The sequence below is a fragment of the Ambystoma mexicanum genome, chromosome 12 (assembly GCF_040938575.1).
Source record: "Ambystoma mexicanum isolate Mex_15411 chromosome 12, UKY_AmexF1_1, whole genome shotgun sequence".
NCBI lineage: Eukaryota > Metazoa > Chordata > Amphibia > Caudata > Ambystomatidae > Ambystoma > Ambystoma mexicanum.
In genome coordinates, this window is record NC_090936.1 from 580995711 (window position 1) to 581011823 (window position 16113).

Below are 16113 nucleotides of genomic sequence, written 5' to 3' on the forward strand. Positions count from 1 at the left end.
GTTGTCTATCCATGTTTCTGTTACAAATATGATGTCGATCCCTCCGTCGCAGAGCAGATCGTATATTTCGGGGGCATGTTTGGCTATTGACCTTGCATTGATTAGGTTGCAGTGGATCTTTTTGGTGTGGTTTTGTTTGTTAGCCGTTCCTTGTTTTGGTTTGCGGTTGTTTGGTTGCGGTGCATCTTTATTGTCGTTGATTGGGGAAGGATGAGGATCAGCGAAGGCTGCATCTTCATTGAAGTAGTCTGCTAGATTGAAAGCTTACCTGTTCAATAGCGGTGCTTCTCTATGCATGCCGGTTAGGTGAGGATCAGCGAAGGCTTCTTCTTTATTGAATTGGTCATTTAGGTTGATGTTTGGGTTGTTGCTTGTTAGGGCTTCAACGTTGTTTTGTCCGGTGTGCCGTGAGTGTTGATGGTGTCCGTCTGTTCTTGTAATGTATGGGATGATGGGGTCGGAGTCTACCCATTCTCTTCTTTGGTGCTCCCGTCTTTTTCCTGGTTGTCTCAGACTGTTCTTTGTGTGTCGTGCTGTCTATGTGTCGTTGGGGTATCCAGGTTCAGGGGTTGTTGCAAAGTAAGGTGTGAGATATAAGTATTTTTCCCTTTGGAAGTTTGTTCTGGTCGTTTTGGTCTTTGGCGGTGTGTTTCCTTCATTTGTGGTTGTGGATTTGTGCGTCTGTGTCCAATGTGGCCTTTTCTTGTGCCCTTTCCCGGCGCCCCTTCCTGGTCCGGGCATTTTGGTGCTCGGTGCAGAGGTGCTGTTTGAGTGGTTGACTGCAGTGTCTTGTGATGGCAGTACTGGTGTTTCTTCTTGAGTTGGTAAGCTTGGGTGCTTTTTGTGCTGTCTGTTCTTCAGGTGAGTTGGCTGTGTATCCCCAGAGTGCTGTCTGGTGGAGTTGGGGTGTCACGCGTACAGTTGTCAGGAGGTGTAGGACTAATTTGGTTGGCTGTCTATGTAGGTTTATGGTAGTGGTGGGGGGATAGGTACTATACTGTCACGGTCTAGTCCTTTCTAGGAGAGTGTTAGGTTGGATTAGGCTAGGTTTGGCTTGAGACTAAGCCTAACTATGTTCGAGAGTCCCATCTAGTAGGAGGGGAGAACACCCCCGGTGGTGTCAAAGAGCGCAAGACCAAACACAGCTAGACTTGAGGGGCCTGGGTAGTGGGCGAGAGGTCTGCACCTAGCAATGCAACCTGATTACCAACCTAGGCACAGTTAAGGCTTAACAATGCAGTTTGAGTGTCGAACCTAACAAAGCTAGACTTGAGAGTCCCATACGGTCGGAGGGACCATCACCCAGCAATGCCATTCTAGTATCAGTCCAAGTACAGTAGATTTGAAGGTCAATTGGCACAGTTGGGTACACTCCTAAACACAGCTAGATATGAGAATCCTGTATAGTGGGAAAGAGACCTACGCCTAGCGATGCAGTTCTAGTATCAGTCTAAACACAGCTAGATATGAGAGTCCTGTATAGTGGGAAAGAGGCCTACCCCTAGCGATGCAGTTCTAGTATCAGTCTAAGCACAGCTAGATTTGACAGTCAATTGGAGCAGTTGGGTACACTCCTAATAGAGGTAGGCCCACCCCCGACGGTGCAAGTGAGCACAAGACCACACAGCCAGAACTGAGAGTCCTGCCTAGAGTGTTGTAAATGTGTATACATAATGTGGAAGTGCTGTGATTGTCCCCTGTGTATTCCTTGTGTAAATGCTGCTGAATGTTTAAATAGTGTACCACAGAACTATAGGTTCGTTTTAGGACATGTTTGATTTCTTACAAGAGCTCTTGAACAACCGCCCTCCTCCCACCTCTGCCAACATGTCATACCATGATGGATACCCAGAGGAGAGAATGGCTGAGAATACTCAGAGTGCGATGGTGATGATTAATTGAAGGACCAAGTCAGATGAGGGAACCGCACCAACCTTCACTTGAGATCCCTGTATGTCTACAAGTGATTAAGGTATTATCCAAATGGTAGACTGGCCAAGGTTAATTGACCTCAGGGTGTCACAACTCTTAGTAACCTAAAAACATGTGAGTCTTGCCCCAGCAGAAGGGAAAGAACAAGGAATGAATAGCACCCTTAGAGTGACTAATTTTAGGGAGAAATGATATTGGAAAAATAGCAATTCTAGTGAAGTGCATGCTGGGATTGTCTCGAAATGTTTGCCTACTAATTGCCTCCTATCTAGATGATAACATATGCACCAATAGGCGGGTGTGTTCAAAGACATTGGGGGAAGTAGTTGATTTTTACATTCCTACCTGAGTAAAGGGACATTCTACAGGATTTAAAAGGGGATGTTTCGATAATACTGGTATACAAGCACAAAATCAACTTCTAGAGGCCACCAAGGGATAGAATGTTGCTAGGCAGGAAAAACAAATGTGCCGTAGGCTTGATACACCTAATCAACATATACATGTTGATTAGGTGCATCAAGCCTAATGTTGATTAGGACTATCAAGCCTACGGCACATTTGTTTTTCCTGCCTAGTAACATTCTATCTCTTGGTGGCCTCTAGAACTTGATATATATATATGTGCATGTGTGGGATCAAATAAAGGTGTGTATTTTTCAGTATACCACTTTGGTGCATTTTCAAAATGGATTAGTGTTAACTATATGTACCTTTGTGTCCGCCTGCTTGCCCTACGTACAGTTAGGCCTGACCAATATGCCATTGTACCATTTTAAGAGCGGTATTGCTTCCCTTTTGGGACAGCTGCTCTGCCCCACCATAGGTTTACTGCTTCCTCATCCCCCACAAGAGGCCTGTGCGCAAACTGCCTTAACACTCTGGCAACAGAGACACTCCAAACAGAGATGAGACGGGGGAGAATCACCAACTCAGCAAAAAGTGCCTGTAGAGATGGTGTGTCACTATCCTGCAAGCACAACACCAACCTGGTGTTGGTCCCCCCGTGATGTTCCCTTGTGCCCCCACCATTCTTGCACACAGGTGTTGCCTGTTTTGCTTGATTATTCTACCCTGCTCCCCCCTCATCCCCCTCAAGCCTACTTCTGCAGGAGTCTGTCCTGATAAATTCTGGTTTCACCATCACAGTCTTGTGGCCAATGCTGGATTTGACTTTTATGGACTTCATTCATTCACGGTGCGTCACCCTTTCTCAACTCTCATGCTGGACTTCCTTTGCATCTTGTACTCATGGTGGCCCTGAATCATGCGGTTCCCATCTTCATCTTGTATCCTGGCCTGTAACATCATGTGTTACTACTGACTTCTGCAATTGTATTCACTCTCCCCTCTTGCTTCTCCACTCGTTTGACTGCTAACTCTCTGTTCTCTCCTCCTTTCTCTTCTCCCTTTTCCTATCTCCTCCCCTTACTTTCTTCTATGCACTTACTCTATCAGAATTGTCCCTGGACCTAATATGATAGCAATCTCGTCTGTCTCCTCCCCCCTCCCCTTACTGTTTTTTTCCTCCCCACACCCCCTCCAGCACCATCTGAAATGTCGTCAGGCATAGTATGATAGTTGCTTGTTTTGTTCCTCCCCTACCTTTCCGCACCCCTCTCCCTCACCTCTTGTTTTTCTCCAGCTCTACCAGAAATGTTGTCAGGCATGGCATGTTCACAGATGGAGGGCACTGACGGGGCTCTACACCTTTTTTGCAGATCAACCGCTACTTGTGCCTTCAGGATGAGAGAGTAAGGACACCACACTCATCCCACACTCATCCCAGAGTGAAGGTGTTTCTTCTTTTTAATGCTTGCTGAGGGTCGGGATGAGCATTCCTCATTGCCTGCACTGAATGGAAGGTCCCTAATTCGGGGAAATAAGGAGGGTTCCAGTGGAAGAAAGAGCATTTCCCATCTCTACCCAACACAAAACAGGGACCTTGACAGAGCAAGGATCCAAAAAGGCCATCCTAAACATGTGTTCTCCACTCCTGGGCTTTCAATTAACAGATCCGTGCATTCTGGGAATTGTATTCTTTTGTTTTCAGTGCCCAGATGAGGTAGAATTACTTATCTGATCACATGAAAATATCACACATAGGAGTAAATCAGCATAATTGCCTACTACAAGTCTGTATATTTATGCCAGTTCCACCTCCTCATAATACGCCTCCCTTTGGCCATTTACTTATGTTTCCCACCGTGGCCCCCACAACTTCCTACTCCTGCAGGAAGTGCCTCAACCATTCTTTTGATTAAGCATGCTAAGAAAACAAAGGGCCCTTCTAGTCCACCATAGGCCCCAACCCTCCACTCTGGCATGCTAATGACCATATTTAGTCATCATCACACCAGCCAAGGTTGTGCAGCAGTTGGAGGTTGTTTTGTTTTACAAAGAGCTGCTACTTTGTGGGAGGTGCAGGCCTTTTGTTATTTTTAAAACTTTGAGCAGAATAGTAAGCATATGGCTGCATAATGAGAGTGGGGCTTATATAGGAAGGGCAGACCTCTGGACTCTGCCTCATTGGGGGCTTGTTGCTTCTGCATGTTAAGGATTGCCAGCGTTCAAAAGGCTCTGAGGTTACAGTTTTGCTGTCTGTCCATGCTGTGCTCCTCCCCTCTATCTGTGCCCTTGGCCACTACCCGGTTTGTCCGCATGCTTCTCTCTGATATGAAATCCTTGCAAATAACCTATATAACACAGAGCAACCCTCCAAGAGTACAACACAAAGAAAATATTCAACTGCAGGATGGAGCTGCAAGAAAAGGGGGCATATGCTGCAGAGGCAGGCTAAAATAGAAGGTCTTGTGGGGTGCTCTCTGTCTGAGCCTGCAGCTGATGAACAAAGAAATCATGGAACATGTAGTCCATTTATTCTTCCCTTTTTTCGTTTGAACTTGCTGTTTGAAATTAAAGAAAATAGTATGGACTGATGGACTGTTCCTCACCTCCATGCCTTATTCAAATCCTGACTTTACATCATAAACTAGCAAAACGGCTATTTTCACGCGCATTTAATCCATTGCATTTGGCAGGAATTTCTCGCTTTTTATCATTGGATAAATGATGTACGGTTTTCAGTTCGGAGTAAACATTGACATACTTTTGCAAGACCAGACAGTTCGCAGATGATGTTTGAATGCCCCTGTGAGAACCAGAGCGACGCAATTTCACCCATTGCACCTTGCCCTTGTCTCTTGACGTACCAGAGTGAACCCTGTGCAGACGAAGAGACCCTCAAAGCCACTGTAGATGAAGAAGGGGAAGAGGTGCCGCAGGCGGTAGTCACGCATGTGTTTGAATGGCTGCTGGAAGATATTGCCCCAGCCAATGCTCCGCAAGTCTATCTCTTCAGTGGGGCGGTAAGCGGCACCGCACAGCACCAGGACCTACAAAAGAACAGGTAAAGGAAGGCAGAGGGAGTTATATTCATAGTAGCATACACCACTCCTCCTGTCCTGAAACATTAGATCACTACATTTCCACAGCATTCCCAAGTCCTGTTCAGGTGCTTCAGTTTGGCTGAATCCAAGTGTTACACATGAAGGGAAAGTTTTGTTCTGGCATGAATGGTTCCTAGCTGGGGTGCAGTGGATTGGAGACCTTTTCAATGGTATGATTTGGATGATGGCTAGAGAGATACTGATGAAGTTTGATAATCCTACTTTTTGTCTGGCAGACTATCGGAAGATCAGGAAGGCAGCGGGTGAAGTGAATATGGAGGAGAGTATCAATGTGGATATGCTTGGATGGAAGCCAGGAATGAGTGGTTGTGGCCTAGTTAGCTATGTTTATAGACTGATTGTGTCGAATTATGGGGCAAATGATGCTTTGAGATTGGATTGGAACCAGAGGATTGGGAAAGATATTACAGAAGACCATTGGTCACGTATCTGTGAGAATGTGAAGTTGTGTTCTTTAGGTCTTGCTGAAAGATTGCATCAAATTAAGATTTTAAATACAACATATTGGGCCGCCTGAGAGACTGATGAAAAGGGGAATGAGTGACAGCTCTGAATGTTGGGCATGTTTACATGAGGTTGGCACCTTTGAGCATATGTTGTGGGAATGTTCAAGGGTGAGGGGTATGTGGTTCGAATTCGACCAAATCTGTGAGAAGATTGTTGATGAAAAGGTTCACATGGATTTTAAGACCATTGTGCTAGGTAGTGATGATATGCTGGATGGTTTGAGTACATCTCAGAGAAAATTGATCTTTCGGGGTGCAATGGTGGGGAAGAAACTGATTTTGATACATTGGAAATCATCTGATCCTGTTACAATTGAGATGTGGATTGCAGAGATGCATATGCTAGCAGAAATGGAAAGAGTGTTGTATTGGAGGGAGAAGAAAAATGCATTATTTAACAAAATCTGAGGTAAATTTCTTTTATTGTATTAGGCTTGTTTATTGAATATGTTGTGACTCTGTGGGGGGTGGTGGGTTATATATGTATATAGTTTGATGATTTTTGTTGTGATTAATGCATATTGTTTTGTTACTGTTTATGTGTTTCAATATTGAACATTTTTGAAAATAAAGTTTAAAAAAAAAAAGAATCTACAGAAGTAGCCTTATCCTGAGCGGGTGCACAAACAGAACATCTCATTCAAATTTCTGCTAGGTATGTATGCAACACACCATGCAGGTGGACATTGGCCGCAGGCATGGCTACCTGCACACATCACAATACAGCAAGCACTTTGACAAAATGTGTCCGTGCTGTTAACATAATTCTCCGCGTATTTATACAAGACTGTGCCTCAACACCTCTGACATCAGAATGCAGCACAAGACCTATGATGAATTTGGGCACGCTGAACACATAGCGAGTCTCTAGCACTCACGCAATCTCCCGACTCCTCTCAGCACCCATCCACATGCCGGATCTCATGGGCTGCTCTCTAACGGAGCCTGACCAGCCTTGCCAAGTCTTATTTGGCCAAATGCATACACGCATCATAATCATACTCCTTGACCTCCAACACTCTGGACTTCGGTCCTCTGAGGGTGTTCCCACTAACAGCGCATTGAGACTCTAATAATGCTAAAAGACGCTATATAAGTGACAAGTACAAAACAATACAATATCCTATAGTACTCTTGAAAATGCCAAGGTTCAACTTAATGTGCCAGTCAGGTGGTTAAAACGTTTCCATGCCAATTTCTGCATTGGCAAACCAGTTTCAAACGGCCCCAGTTAATATTTTATTGTAATGCAGTTTCAAGAAAGCCATTCCAGATTTGCCCTCCTTAAGCACAATCTGCTCATTTCAACTTGCCTCCAAAAACCTGGTATTATGTGAAAGAATTGTTGTATTTTTATCGAGAAAAAAAAAAAATTGAATGCGCGCAGGGGCTTACAGGCACGGTGAGAGCCAGTGGAGGAGCCGCAGGAGTGACAGGTGAGTGTCTGTGTGTGCGTGTGCGTAAGAAAAGGAATGTTTGAGAATTGGAGGGGCAGGGGAAAATTAAAATGCTTGCACGTTTGTGTATGTGGTGTGGGACTGGAGGAGCGGGGTAGCAAGGAGGAAACAGGGTCTTGGGGGACGAAACTCTCAGCCATGTGCTTTTTTGGCTTTTATTGAGGGCCACACAAAATCAACTGAAATAAATCTGTTTTTTTATGTGCGGACTTCAAAAAGCAGAAAAATCACATAGAACCAAGAAACTGCCATATTGTGCCATGCCTGTGATGCCCCACTATTGCCATGGAAGTTTTCACATAGTCCCAATGCCCCCAAGAATTGCCCATGCCACTTCAAATCACTCCACTTCACTTTGCCCTCAAAACTGCATGTCACCTTACATTGCTCTGAAAATGGCTCCAAGCCACAGATACTGCCCCTCAGAACTGCCCATGCCACTAATATTCTCCCAGAACAAATCCCCGTCACTCTATGAAAGCCCTAGTGCTGCAATCCCATTCCCTCCTGTATTAAAATCACGTTATTGAGCACAGCCATCTATCTAGCAGCCACCTAGACCATCCGAACCAGCCCTACCCAATATGGGTGTCTACCAACACTGGGCTATTCCCTTGATTGCAATGTCCATGAATAGGCTGCAGGGGCTGATGGATGGGCCAGTGAACAGACCACACCCACAACATGTGGCAGGCTTGTACTAACCAGACCTGAAATCCCAATGCTGAAAGCTACCGCTGCATTCGAGACCCATGGACCTCCTTCAAAGGAAACAAGACACGGAGCAAAGGGGCACAGGAAGATATTTCAGGAGCTGCCAAAGTAGTTCCTGAGTGTATCAGAATACAGGGAGTGAGAAAGCATACATGTACCCACCCAACTCCATAGGATTTAACAGGCACAAAGTCCTTTAACTACCCCTCCCTTGCGCGACCGTGATAGGTGAAGTTCTGGTCCAGGATCCTCCCTGGGCTTATCCTAAGGTGGATGGGCTGGGAGAGGGTCTGTAAATAACTTTTTTTTACAGATGTTCTATAACTTTAATGACTTTCTGAAAAGAGCTGCCTTGGACATCCCTCTGAAAAGATCTGACTCGAAGGGCACTGGGCCTCCTTTCTTCTAGCCAGGGAAGGACCTTTTAAGGTGTTCTGTCTTCTTTTGGAAGGCTGGGTAACTCCATTCTCTCCTACACGTCAGTACTCTATTGCGGTTCTTACTTTCCTTGTTCTTTGTTCACTTACTTTGCTACACTACACTACAGTTGCTCCTACTAAAGTGCTCTTTAGTCAGAGCACCCCAACACTGAATGTCTATGTAATAGTAGTGAATGTTTAGTGCAATACATACCTGTGGTTTTATTGCTAAGAGTTTGTCTAAGGGATAAATAAATAGTTGTATTTGTATACATTCTGCCTACCTTGTGTTATTTAGAGTGCTCTATGTGTTCTCAACTGAGCCCTTCACCACTCTCACACTCTCCTAAGTCTACGCCTTGTTGCTCAGCCACACTACCCAGACAGAGGTTGGCTAGACATTAGTGTCTTTACCCGTTCACCAGAATAGGGTTGCATCTCACAATTTATCCTTGGGGCCGATTCTGAAAATCCATCGTAACATAAGCCATTCAAGGGTATTTAAAAAACGAGGGGAAGGGAGACTGGAGATGGGTGTACATAGCAGGTTCAGTTTCCTAACTATACATGATATGAGGCAGGGAGGGCAGAAGTGGGAAAGTAGGGACTGATTTAAGAAGTGAGAAAACGCGGGTGACTAAGTTATGCAAAGGGTTTTAAAAACGTTTTTGCTGTGCCTCTCATACCATTTGCCCATCTAGGTACGATATACCAATACAACTCTCTCTATCTCATTCTCCCACCCTATGTCTCTGGGGTATAAGAGTCACGTGGCAAGGTGCACCTTTGCTTGACCCACTTTAGTGTTGCCGAAAGCTAAACTCCCTGAGAAAACCTTGGATGGGTGGGGGCTTTGTATTTTTTGCAAAAGCAGCTATTAAAATAAAAGGGAAATTGTTTAACTGTACTAACATTATGAACTGCCTTCGACAACGTTTTTACAATGTTTATATCTATTGATCTCTTGCAGTATACATTTTAGTCATAACAAGAACGTTACACTTGTCTTCCTGAGCAAAGTTCAATATCAGAATCTAGGATAAGCAATAAAGACATTATGGATGGTAGGTTAGCATTCCAAGATGGAAAGTTTGCTACGCTCTTTTTGTACTCTTGAAATACTCCCATACTAAAGGGACAAGTAGAAACAATGTTCCTTTGCATGAAAGCAAAGAGCAATTTGGGAACATAAGAATGACCACAGAGCTTCATATCTGACAGAGTTTTGTGATAAAAGGGTTGTCTGATAGAATCACTAAGTAAATAGCGTACACTGGGGTTGGTGATTTTTCACAACACTCATAGAAACATTACAATGTTTGCAACATTAAACTACATATGCTGACTTGGACAGCTTGAGGGTGTGGGTAGGAGGATAGATGACAGCTGTCACACAATGTTTTGGGGCTCAGGGGCCATTGGGAGATGATGTTTCCTTTCCCCTCACAGAATTTTAGCTGGGTCTTAGGGTAAGGATGTGTGTTCAGTTCCCACAGCAGAGACGTCCTAAGAGAATTATTTAGATGTGTAATAAGCCATTTGAGCAAAGTCACACATGCCACAACACTACCCAGTAGTCACCACTGTAGGTCCACCTTTGGTTTAGAGTCACGTGAGCAAAGCATTGTGTGCATTTAAATTAGCCCAAATGCAAGCCTTAAGCTCAAGAAACAGGTATTTCTCTTACAGGGCAGTGCTATGTTTTACCCAAGACTGACAGTGATAGACTGCAGACAACTGCATACCGGTTTTACCCTTATTAGGGATGAGTGCATTATAGTCTGACAGCCCTGTAGTTGGAGCATTGGGGCATGTGTAGCAAACATCAGCAACATTATGGGGGTTTAAAAGGGCTTGAACAAGGCCCTTCCACCTGTATATTCAGTGAAAACTTTAGATAAGCCAGAATTAAGAGGATTGAATTAATCCCAACAAAACCCATAACTCGTGGATGTGGGAATTGATGACAACCTTAACTCAGAGACCCCCACGTAGATGTTACCCATAATGTCAGTTTAATCTCATTGGAGATCCATGCTGTGATGTCATGAATGGGCTCATGGGCCGAGCCATGGGGGTGACTCTAGTTAAGATTGTCATTACTTCTCACTTGTGTTATGCAGTGCTTTCCTTAGGATGCACCATCGCCACTTCTTTTCAATCTGGAGGCTGGCGGTGAGGGTGACTTCCATCGTGTTCCTGCTCTGATTCAGCTAATTTATTTGGCTCATTAGATCATTGCGCAGCTGCTTCATGGCCCGAGTGAGGCTTGTTTCCGGTTTCCCCTGTTCCCTCCCTCCGGACCCTGTCCTCTGATTGGGCATTCAGCCCTTCTAAAGCGCACCTAGCAGGGCAGCGCCTCTGCCCGTGCAGCCTCCTGAGGCTAAGGACCGTGGGGTGCAGCTGCGACTTCTTGAGATTGAGCGAGAAGCCCAGACCATGCAGTGTGTTCATAAGGGCACAGGAAGGTTGGCCCAGAGCAATTGCCAGTGGTTTAGATTAATTCGAAACCTTCCACCCATCACTTTTGTGGTCAGTTTGTTTCTCCTTGTGAGAGAGGGTATGCCCAGACGTGGGTCCCTTGCTCGCTGCGCCACAGGGAACCAGGCTGCACCTCACTGAGGAGGTCCAACAAGGCCGAAACATGTCTGGGGTTGCTTGGTTTTCTGTGCAGAGGGAACCTGGCCTAGCAGTTCGGGCTGGGCTGCTACCTTCGGTGGCGGCAGCTGCTGACTAATTTGCACATGGCTGGTCCCCTTTTGCAATGGCGCAGACGGGCTAAAAAACGGTGGTGTGGAAGGTTGGCCCAGAGCAATTGCCAGTGGTTTAGATTAATTCGAAACCTTCCACCCATCACTTTTGTGGTCAGTTTGTTTCTCCTTGTGAGAGAGGGTATGCCCAGACGTGGGTCCCTTGCTCGCTGCGCCACAGGGAACCAGGCTGCACCTCACTGAGGAGGTCCAACAAGGCCGAAACATGTCTGGGGTTGCTTGGTTTTCTGTGCAGAGGGAACCTGGCCTAGCAGTTCGGGCTGGGCTGCTACCTTCGGTGGCGGCAGCTGCTGACTGATTTGCACATGGCTGGTCCCCTTTTGCAATGGCGCAGACGGGCTAAAAAACGGTGGTGTGGAAGGTTGGCCCAGAGCAATTGCCAGTGGTTTAGATTAATTCGAAACCTTCCACCCATCACTTTTGTGGTCAGTTTGTTTCTCCTTGTGAGAGAGGGTATGCCCAGACGTGGGTCCCTTGCTCGCTGCGCCACAGGGAACCAGGCTGCACCTCACTGAGGAGGTCCAACAAGGCCGAAACATGTCTGGGGTTGCTTGGTTTTCTGTGCAGAGGGAACCTGGCCTAGCAGTTCGGGCTGGGCTGCTACCTTCGGTGGCGGCAGCTGCTGACTGATTTGCACATGGCTGGTCCCCTTTTGCAATGGCGCAGACGGGCTAAAAAACGGTGGTGTGGAAGGTTGGCCCAGAGCAATTGCCAGTGGTTTAGATTAATTCGAAACCTTCCACCCATCACTTTTGTGGTCAGTTTGTTTCTCCTTGTGAGAGAGGGTATGCCCAGACGTGGGTCCCTTGCTCGCTGCGCCACAGGGAACCAGGCTGCACCTCACTGAGGAGGTCCAACAAGGCCGAAACATGTCTGGGGTTGCTTGGTTTTCTGTGCAGAGGGAACCTGGCCTAGCAGTTCGGGCTGGGCTGCTACCTTCGGTGGCGGCAGCTGCTGACTGATTTGCACATGGCTGGTCCCCTTTTGCAATGGCGCAGACGGGCTAAAAAACGGTGGTGTGGAAGGTTGGCCCAGAGCAATTGCCAGTGGTTTAGATTAATTCGAAACCTTCCACCCATCACTTTTGTGGTCAGTTTGTTTCTCCTTGTGAGAGAGGGTATGCCCAGACGTGGGTCCCTTGCTCGCTGCGCCACAGGGAACCAGGCTGCACCTCACTGAGGAGGTCCAACAAGGCCGAAACATGTCTGGGGTTGCTTGGTTTTCTGTGCAGAGGGAACCTGGCCTAGCAGTTCGGGCTGGGCTGCTACCTTCGGTGGCGGCAGCTGCTGACTGATTTGCACATGGCTGGTCCCCTTTTGCAATGGCGCAGACAGGCTAAAAAACGGTGGTGTGGAAGGTTGGCCCAGAGCAATTGCCAGTGGTTTAGATTAATTCGAAACCTTCCACCCATCACTTTTGTGGTCAGTTTGTTTCTCCTTGTGAGAGAGGGTATGCCCAGACGTGGGTCCCTTGCTCGCTGCGCCACAGGGAACCAGGCTGCACCTCACTGAGGAGGTCCAACAAGGCCGAAACATGTCTGGGGTTGCTTGGTTTTCTGTGCAGAGGGAACCTGGCCTAGCAGTTCGGGCTGGGCTGCTACCTTCGGTGGCGGCAGCTGCTGACTGATTTGCACATGGCTGGTCCCCTTTTGCAATGGCGCAGACGGGCTAAAAAACGGTGGTGTGGAAGGTTGGCCCAGAGCAATTGCCAGTGGTTTAGATTAATTCGAAACCTTCCACCCATCACTTTTGTGGTCAGTTTGTTTCTCCTTGTGAGAGAGGGTATGCCCAGACGTGGGTCCCTTGCTCGCTGCGCCACAGGGAACCAGGCTGCACCTCACTGAGGAGGTCCAACAAGGCCGAAACATGTCTGGGGTTGCTTGGTTTTCTGTGCAGAGGGAACCTGGCCTAGCAGTTCGGGCTGGGCTGCTACCTTCGGTGGCGGCAGCTGCTGACTGATTTGCACATGGCTGGTCCCCTTTTGCAATGGCGCAGACGGGCTAAAAAACGGTGGTGTGGAAGGTTGGCCCAGAGCAATTGCCAGTGGTTTAGATTAATTCGAAACCTTCCACCCATCACTTTTGTGGTCAGTTTGTTTCTCCTTGTGAGAGAGGGTATGCCCAGACGTGGGTCCCTTGCTCGCTGCGCCACAGGGAACCAGGCTGCACCTCACTGAGGAGGTCCAACAAGGCCGAAACATGTCTGGGGTTGCTTGGTTTTCTGTGCAGAGGGAACCTGGCCTAGCAGTTCGGGCTGGGCTGCTACCTTCGGTGGCGGCAGCTGCTGACTGATTTGCACATGGCTGGTCCCCTTTTGCAATGGCGCAGACGGGCTAAAAAACGGTGGTGTGGAAGGTTGGCCCAGAGCAATTGCCAGTGGTTTAGATTAATTCGAAACCTTCCACCCATCACTTTTGTGGTCATGGCCCGAGTGAGGCTTGTTTCCGGTTTCCCCTGTTCCCTCCCTCCGGACCCTGTCCTCTGATTGGGCATTCAGCCCTTCTAAAGCGCACCTAGCAGGGCAGCGCCTCTGCCCGTGCAGCCTCCTGAGGCTAAGGACCGTGGGGTGCAGCTGCGACTTCTTGAGATTGAGCGAGAAGCCCAGACCATGCAGTGTGTTCATAAGGGCACAGGAAGAGTGGTGAACCGCTTCCGGAGATGTAGCCCTGACGAGCCAGTCATCGAGGTATGGGTAATGTGGAGGCCCTGCGCTCTGAGGAGGGCAGCCACTGTATTCATGAGCCTGGTAAAGACCCTGGGGGCCGAATTGAGGCCAAAAGGAAGGACCTTGTATTGAAAATGATAGCCCATGATCCTGAACCGCAGGAAAGAATGATGGGGCTGCCAAATCGGGACGTGTAGGTACGCGTCCTTCAGATCCATGGAGCACATCCAGTCTCCCTTGCATAATGTCTCTGCTATAAAAGCTGGCGTAACCATCTTGAATTTCTAAAAGGGGTAAGGAGAAGTTGAGGGTGGAACGGTCCAGCACAACTCTCAGGCCCACCTGGTTCTTCTTCTGAATGGCGAAAATCCTGGAGTAAAAGCCCAAGCCTCGCTGGGAGGCTGGGACTTCCTCCACTGCCTGGCTCTCTACAAGCGACCGGATCTCCCCCAGAAGAGTTGCTGTCCAAACCCGAGGGAGTGGAGGGGAGGAGGGAGGAGAAGCTGGGTTAGGTAAGCGGTACCCCGTGGATACTACGGAGAGGATCCAGGGGTCAGTGAAATTCTGGCGCCAGAAATGTGCATGGAGAGCAAGCCTGCTACCCACTGGAGACACGTGGACCCGAAGGGGCGTGTCATATGCCTTCTTTACCTCGAAGGCTGTCACAGAGGAGGGGGACTGGGAAAAGCCCTTGCCCCCCCCCTTTTGTTGCTTGCGCCGGTTCTGAGATGGCGAGTGGCCTGGCTGCCTGGAGCTCTGTTCCTGGAAGCCGCAGAACCCTCCATACGTACGCCACATGTCGGAGCACTGCTGTGACCGGGAGTACGACTTGGGCGTGGTCTTTGTCAAGATGGATAAAGACTTGGCTGTTTGTGAGCTGTTTTTCTTCTTGTCCAGCTCTTCATCCGTGGTGGAGTAGAAGAGGACCCCCCCCCCCTCCTCAAACGGTAGATCTAATATTCGTTCCTGGACGTCTGGGTTGAATTTCGTGGCCCGGATCCAGGCTGTCCTTCTCATGTCCGTGACTATACAGATGACACGGCCAGAGGTGTTGATATGGGCCACAGTGGATTCCATGAGGTCCTGTGTCACCAGCTTGGCCTCTGCCAGCCCCGCCTTAAAACGTGATTGGCTCTGCGTAGGGAGTTCCGGGACGAAGTCCGCAATTTCCCGCCATAACCTTTGGTTAGCGGCAGCCAGCATGGTATCGGCATTGGCCTGACGAAGTTGCAGAGATGTGTTGGAATAGAATTTCTTGCCATACACCTCCAAGATCTTCTCCTCCTTGCCTAGTAGGGCCGCAGATGAGGAGGCTGAGGACGACTTAGGCTTGGAGTATAGTGATGCCGCAGCAATCACTGAGGAGTGTGGTTGAGGATGGACCGAGAGAAAGTTTATCCCCCTCCATCTGCCTGTACTTGGCGTCCAGGCGTCGATAGACCGGCTAGGCCGAGTGGGGCTTAAGCCAACCCTTCTTGGCCAGGGAGACTACACCAGTCTGCAGAGGAATCCCTGTTTTGGCAGAGGGGTGTTGCATGAGGACTTCAGCCAGAACCCCATCTGCCGGCTGTGTGACCTCGGGCTGGGGTAGGCCCAGGTATTCCGCCAGCCCAGCAAGATGTTCGTGGAAGGCCCTGGCTGAGGATGGCATGTCCGGATCCTCCTCGTCATCTGTGTGCTGCGGATCAGGAGGATCCTGCAGAGTGGTTGAGTAGCTGGAGCCAGAGGCTGGGGCACAGAGACTGCAGCCGGAGGCTGAGGAGGTGGCAGAGGCTGGTACGGAACCGCCTGAGGAGTCGGCTGGGGAGCCAGGACCAGTGGCTGCACCGGGGCTGGGGGCGCCGGCAGAGGCGCTTGTGGTTCCGCTAGCATAGTTGGGAGGACTTCCCTTATGGCGTCCTTGAAGATAACCCCCAGCTGAGGTGACTTCATGAGCCCGAAGAACCTCTCAAAGAACCACTCTTCACTGGTCTGAAAGGGGGTAGGGGGTACTGGCAGGGTAGCCAGAGTTCTGCTGAGCCGCTGCATACCCTGCCTGTATGGACGCAGTGGGAAGCTGCCCTGCGCATAAGAAGGATAGGCTGTCGGCCACGCACCTGATTGAGGCCACTCCCACCTCGACACTCGTTCTTTGCCGAACTCCTGGAATGGCGTTGTATAGGTGTCTCTGTCTGGTGCAGT

General features: G+C 48.5%; 1 protein-coding gene across 2 annotated transcripts in view; it reads right to left on the bottom strand.

Annotated features, from left to right (window-relative positions):
- UNC93B1 (unc-93 homolog B1, TLR signaling regulator) overlaps positions 1 to 16113 on the bottom strand; it is a 334830-nt gene that overhangs the window by 20109 nt on the left and 298608 nt on the right. For both annotated transcript variants that reach the window (XM_069628924.1, XM_069628925.1), the window contains one exon: positions 5145 to 5327. In XM_069628924.1, coding sequence (XP_069485025.1) covers positions 5145 to 5327 — 183 coding nt within the window. The remainder of the gene's footprint in view (positions 1 to 5144; positions 5328 to 16113) is intronic.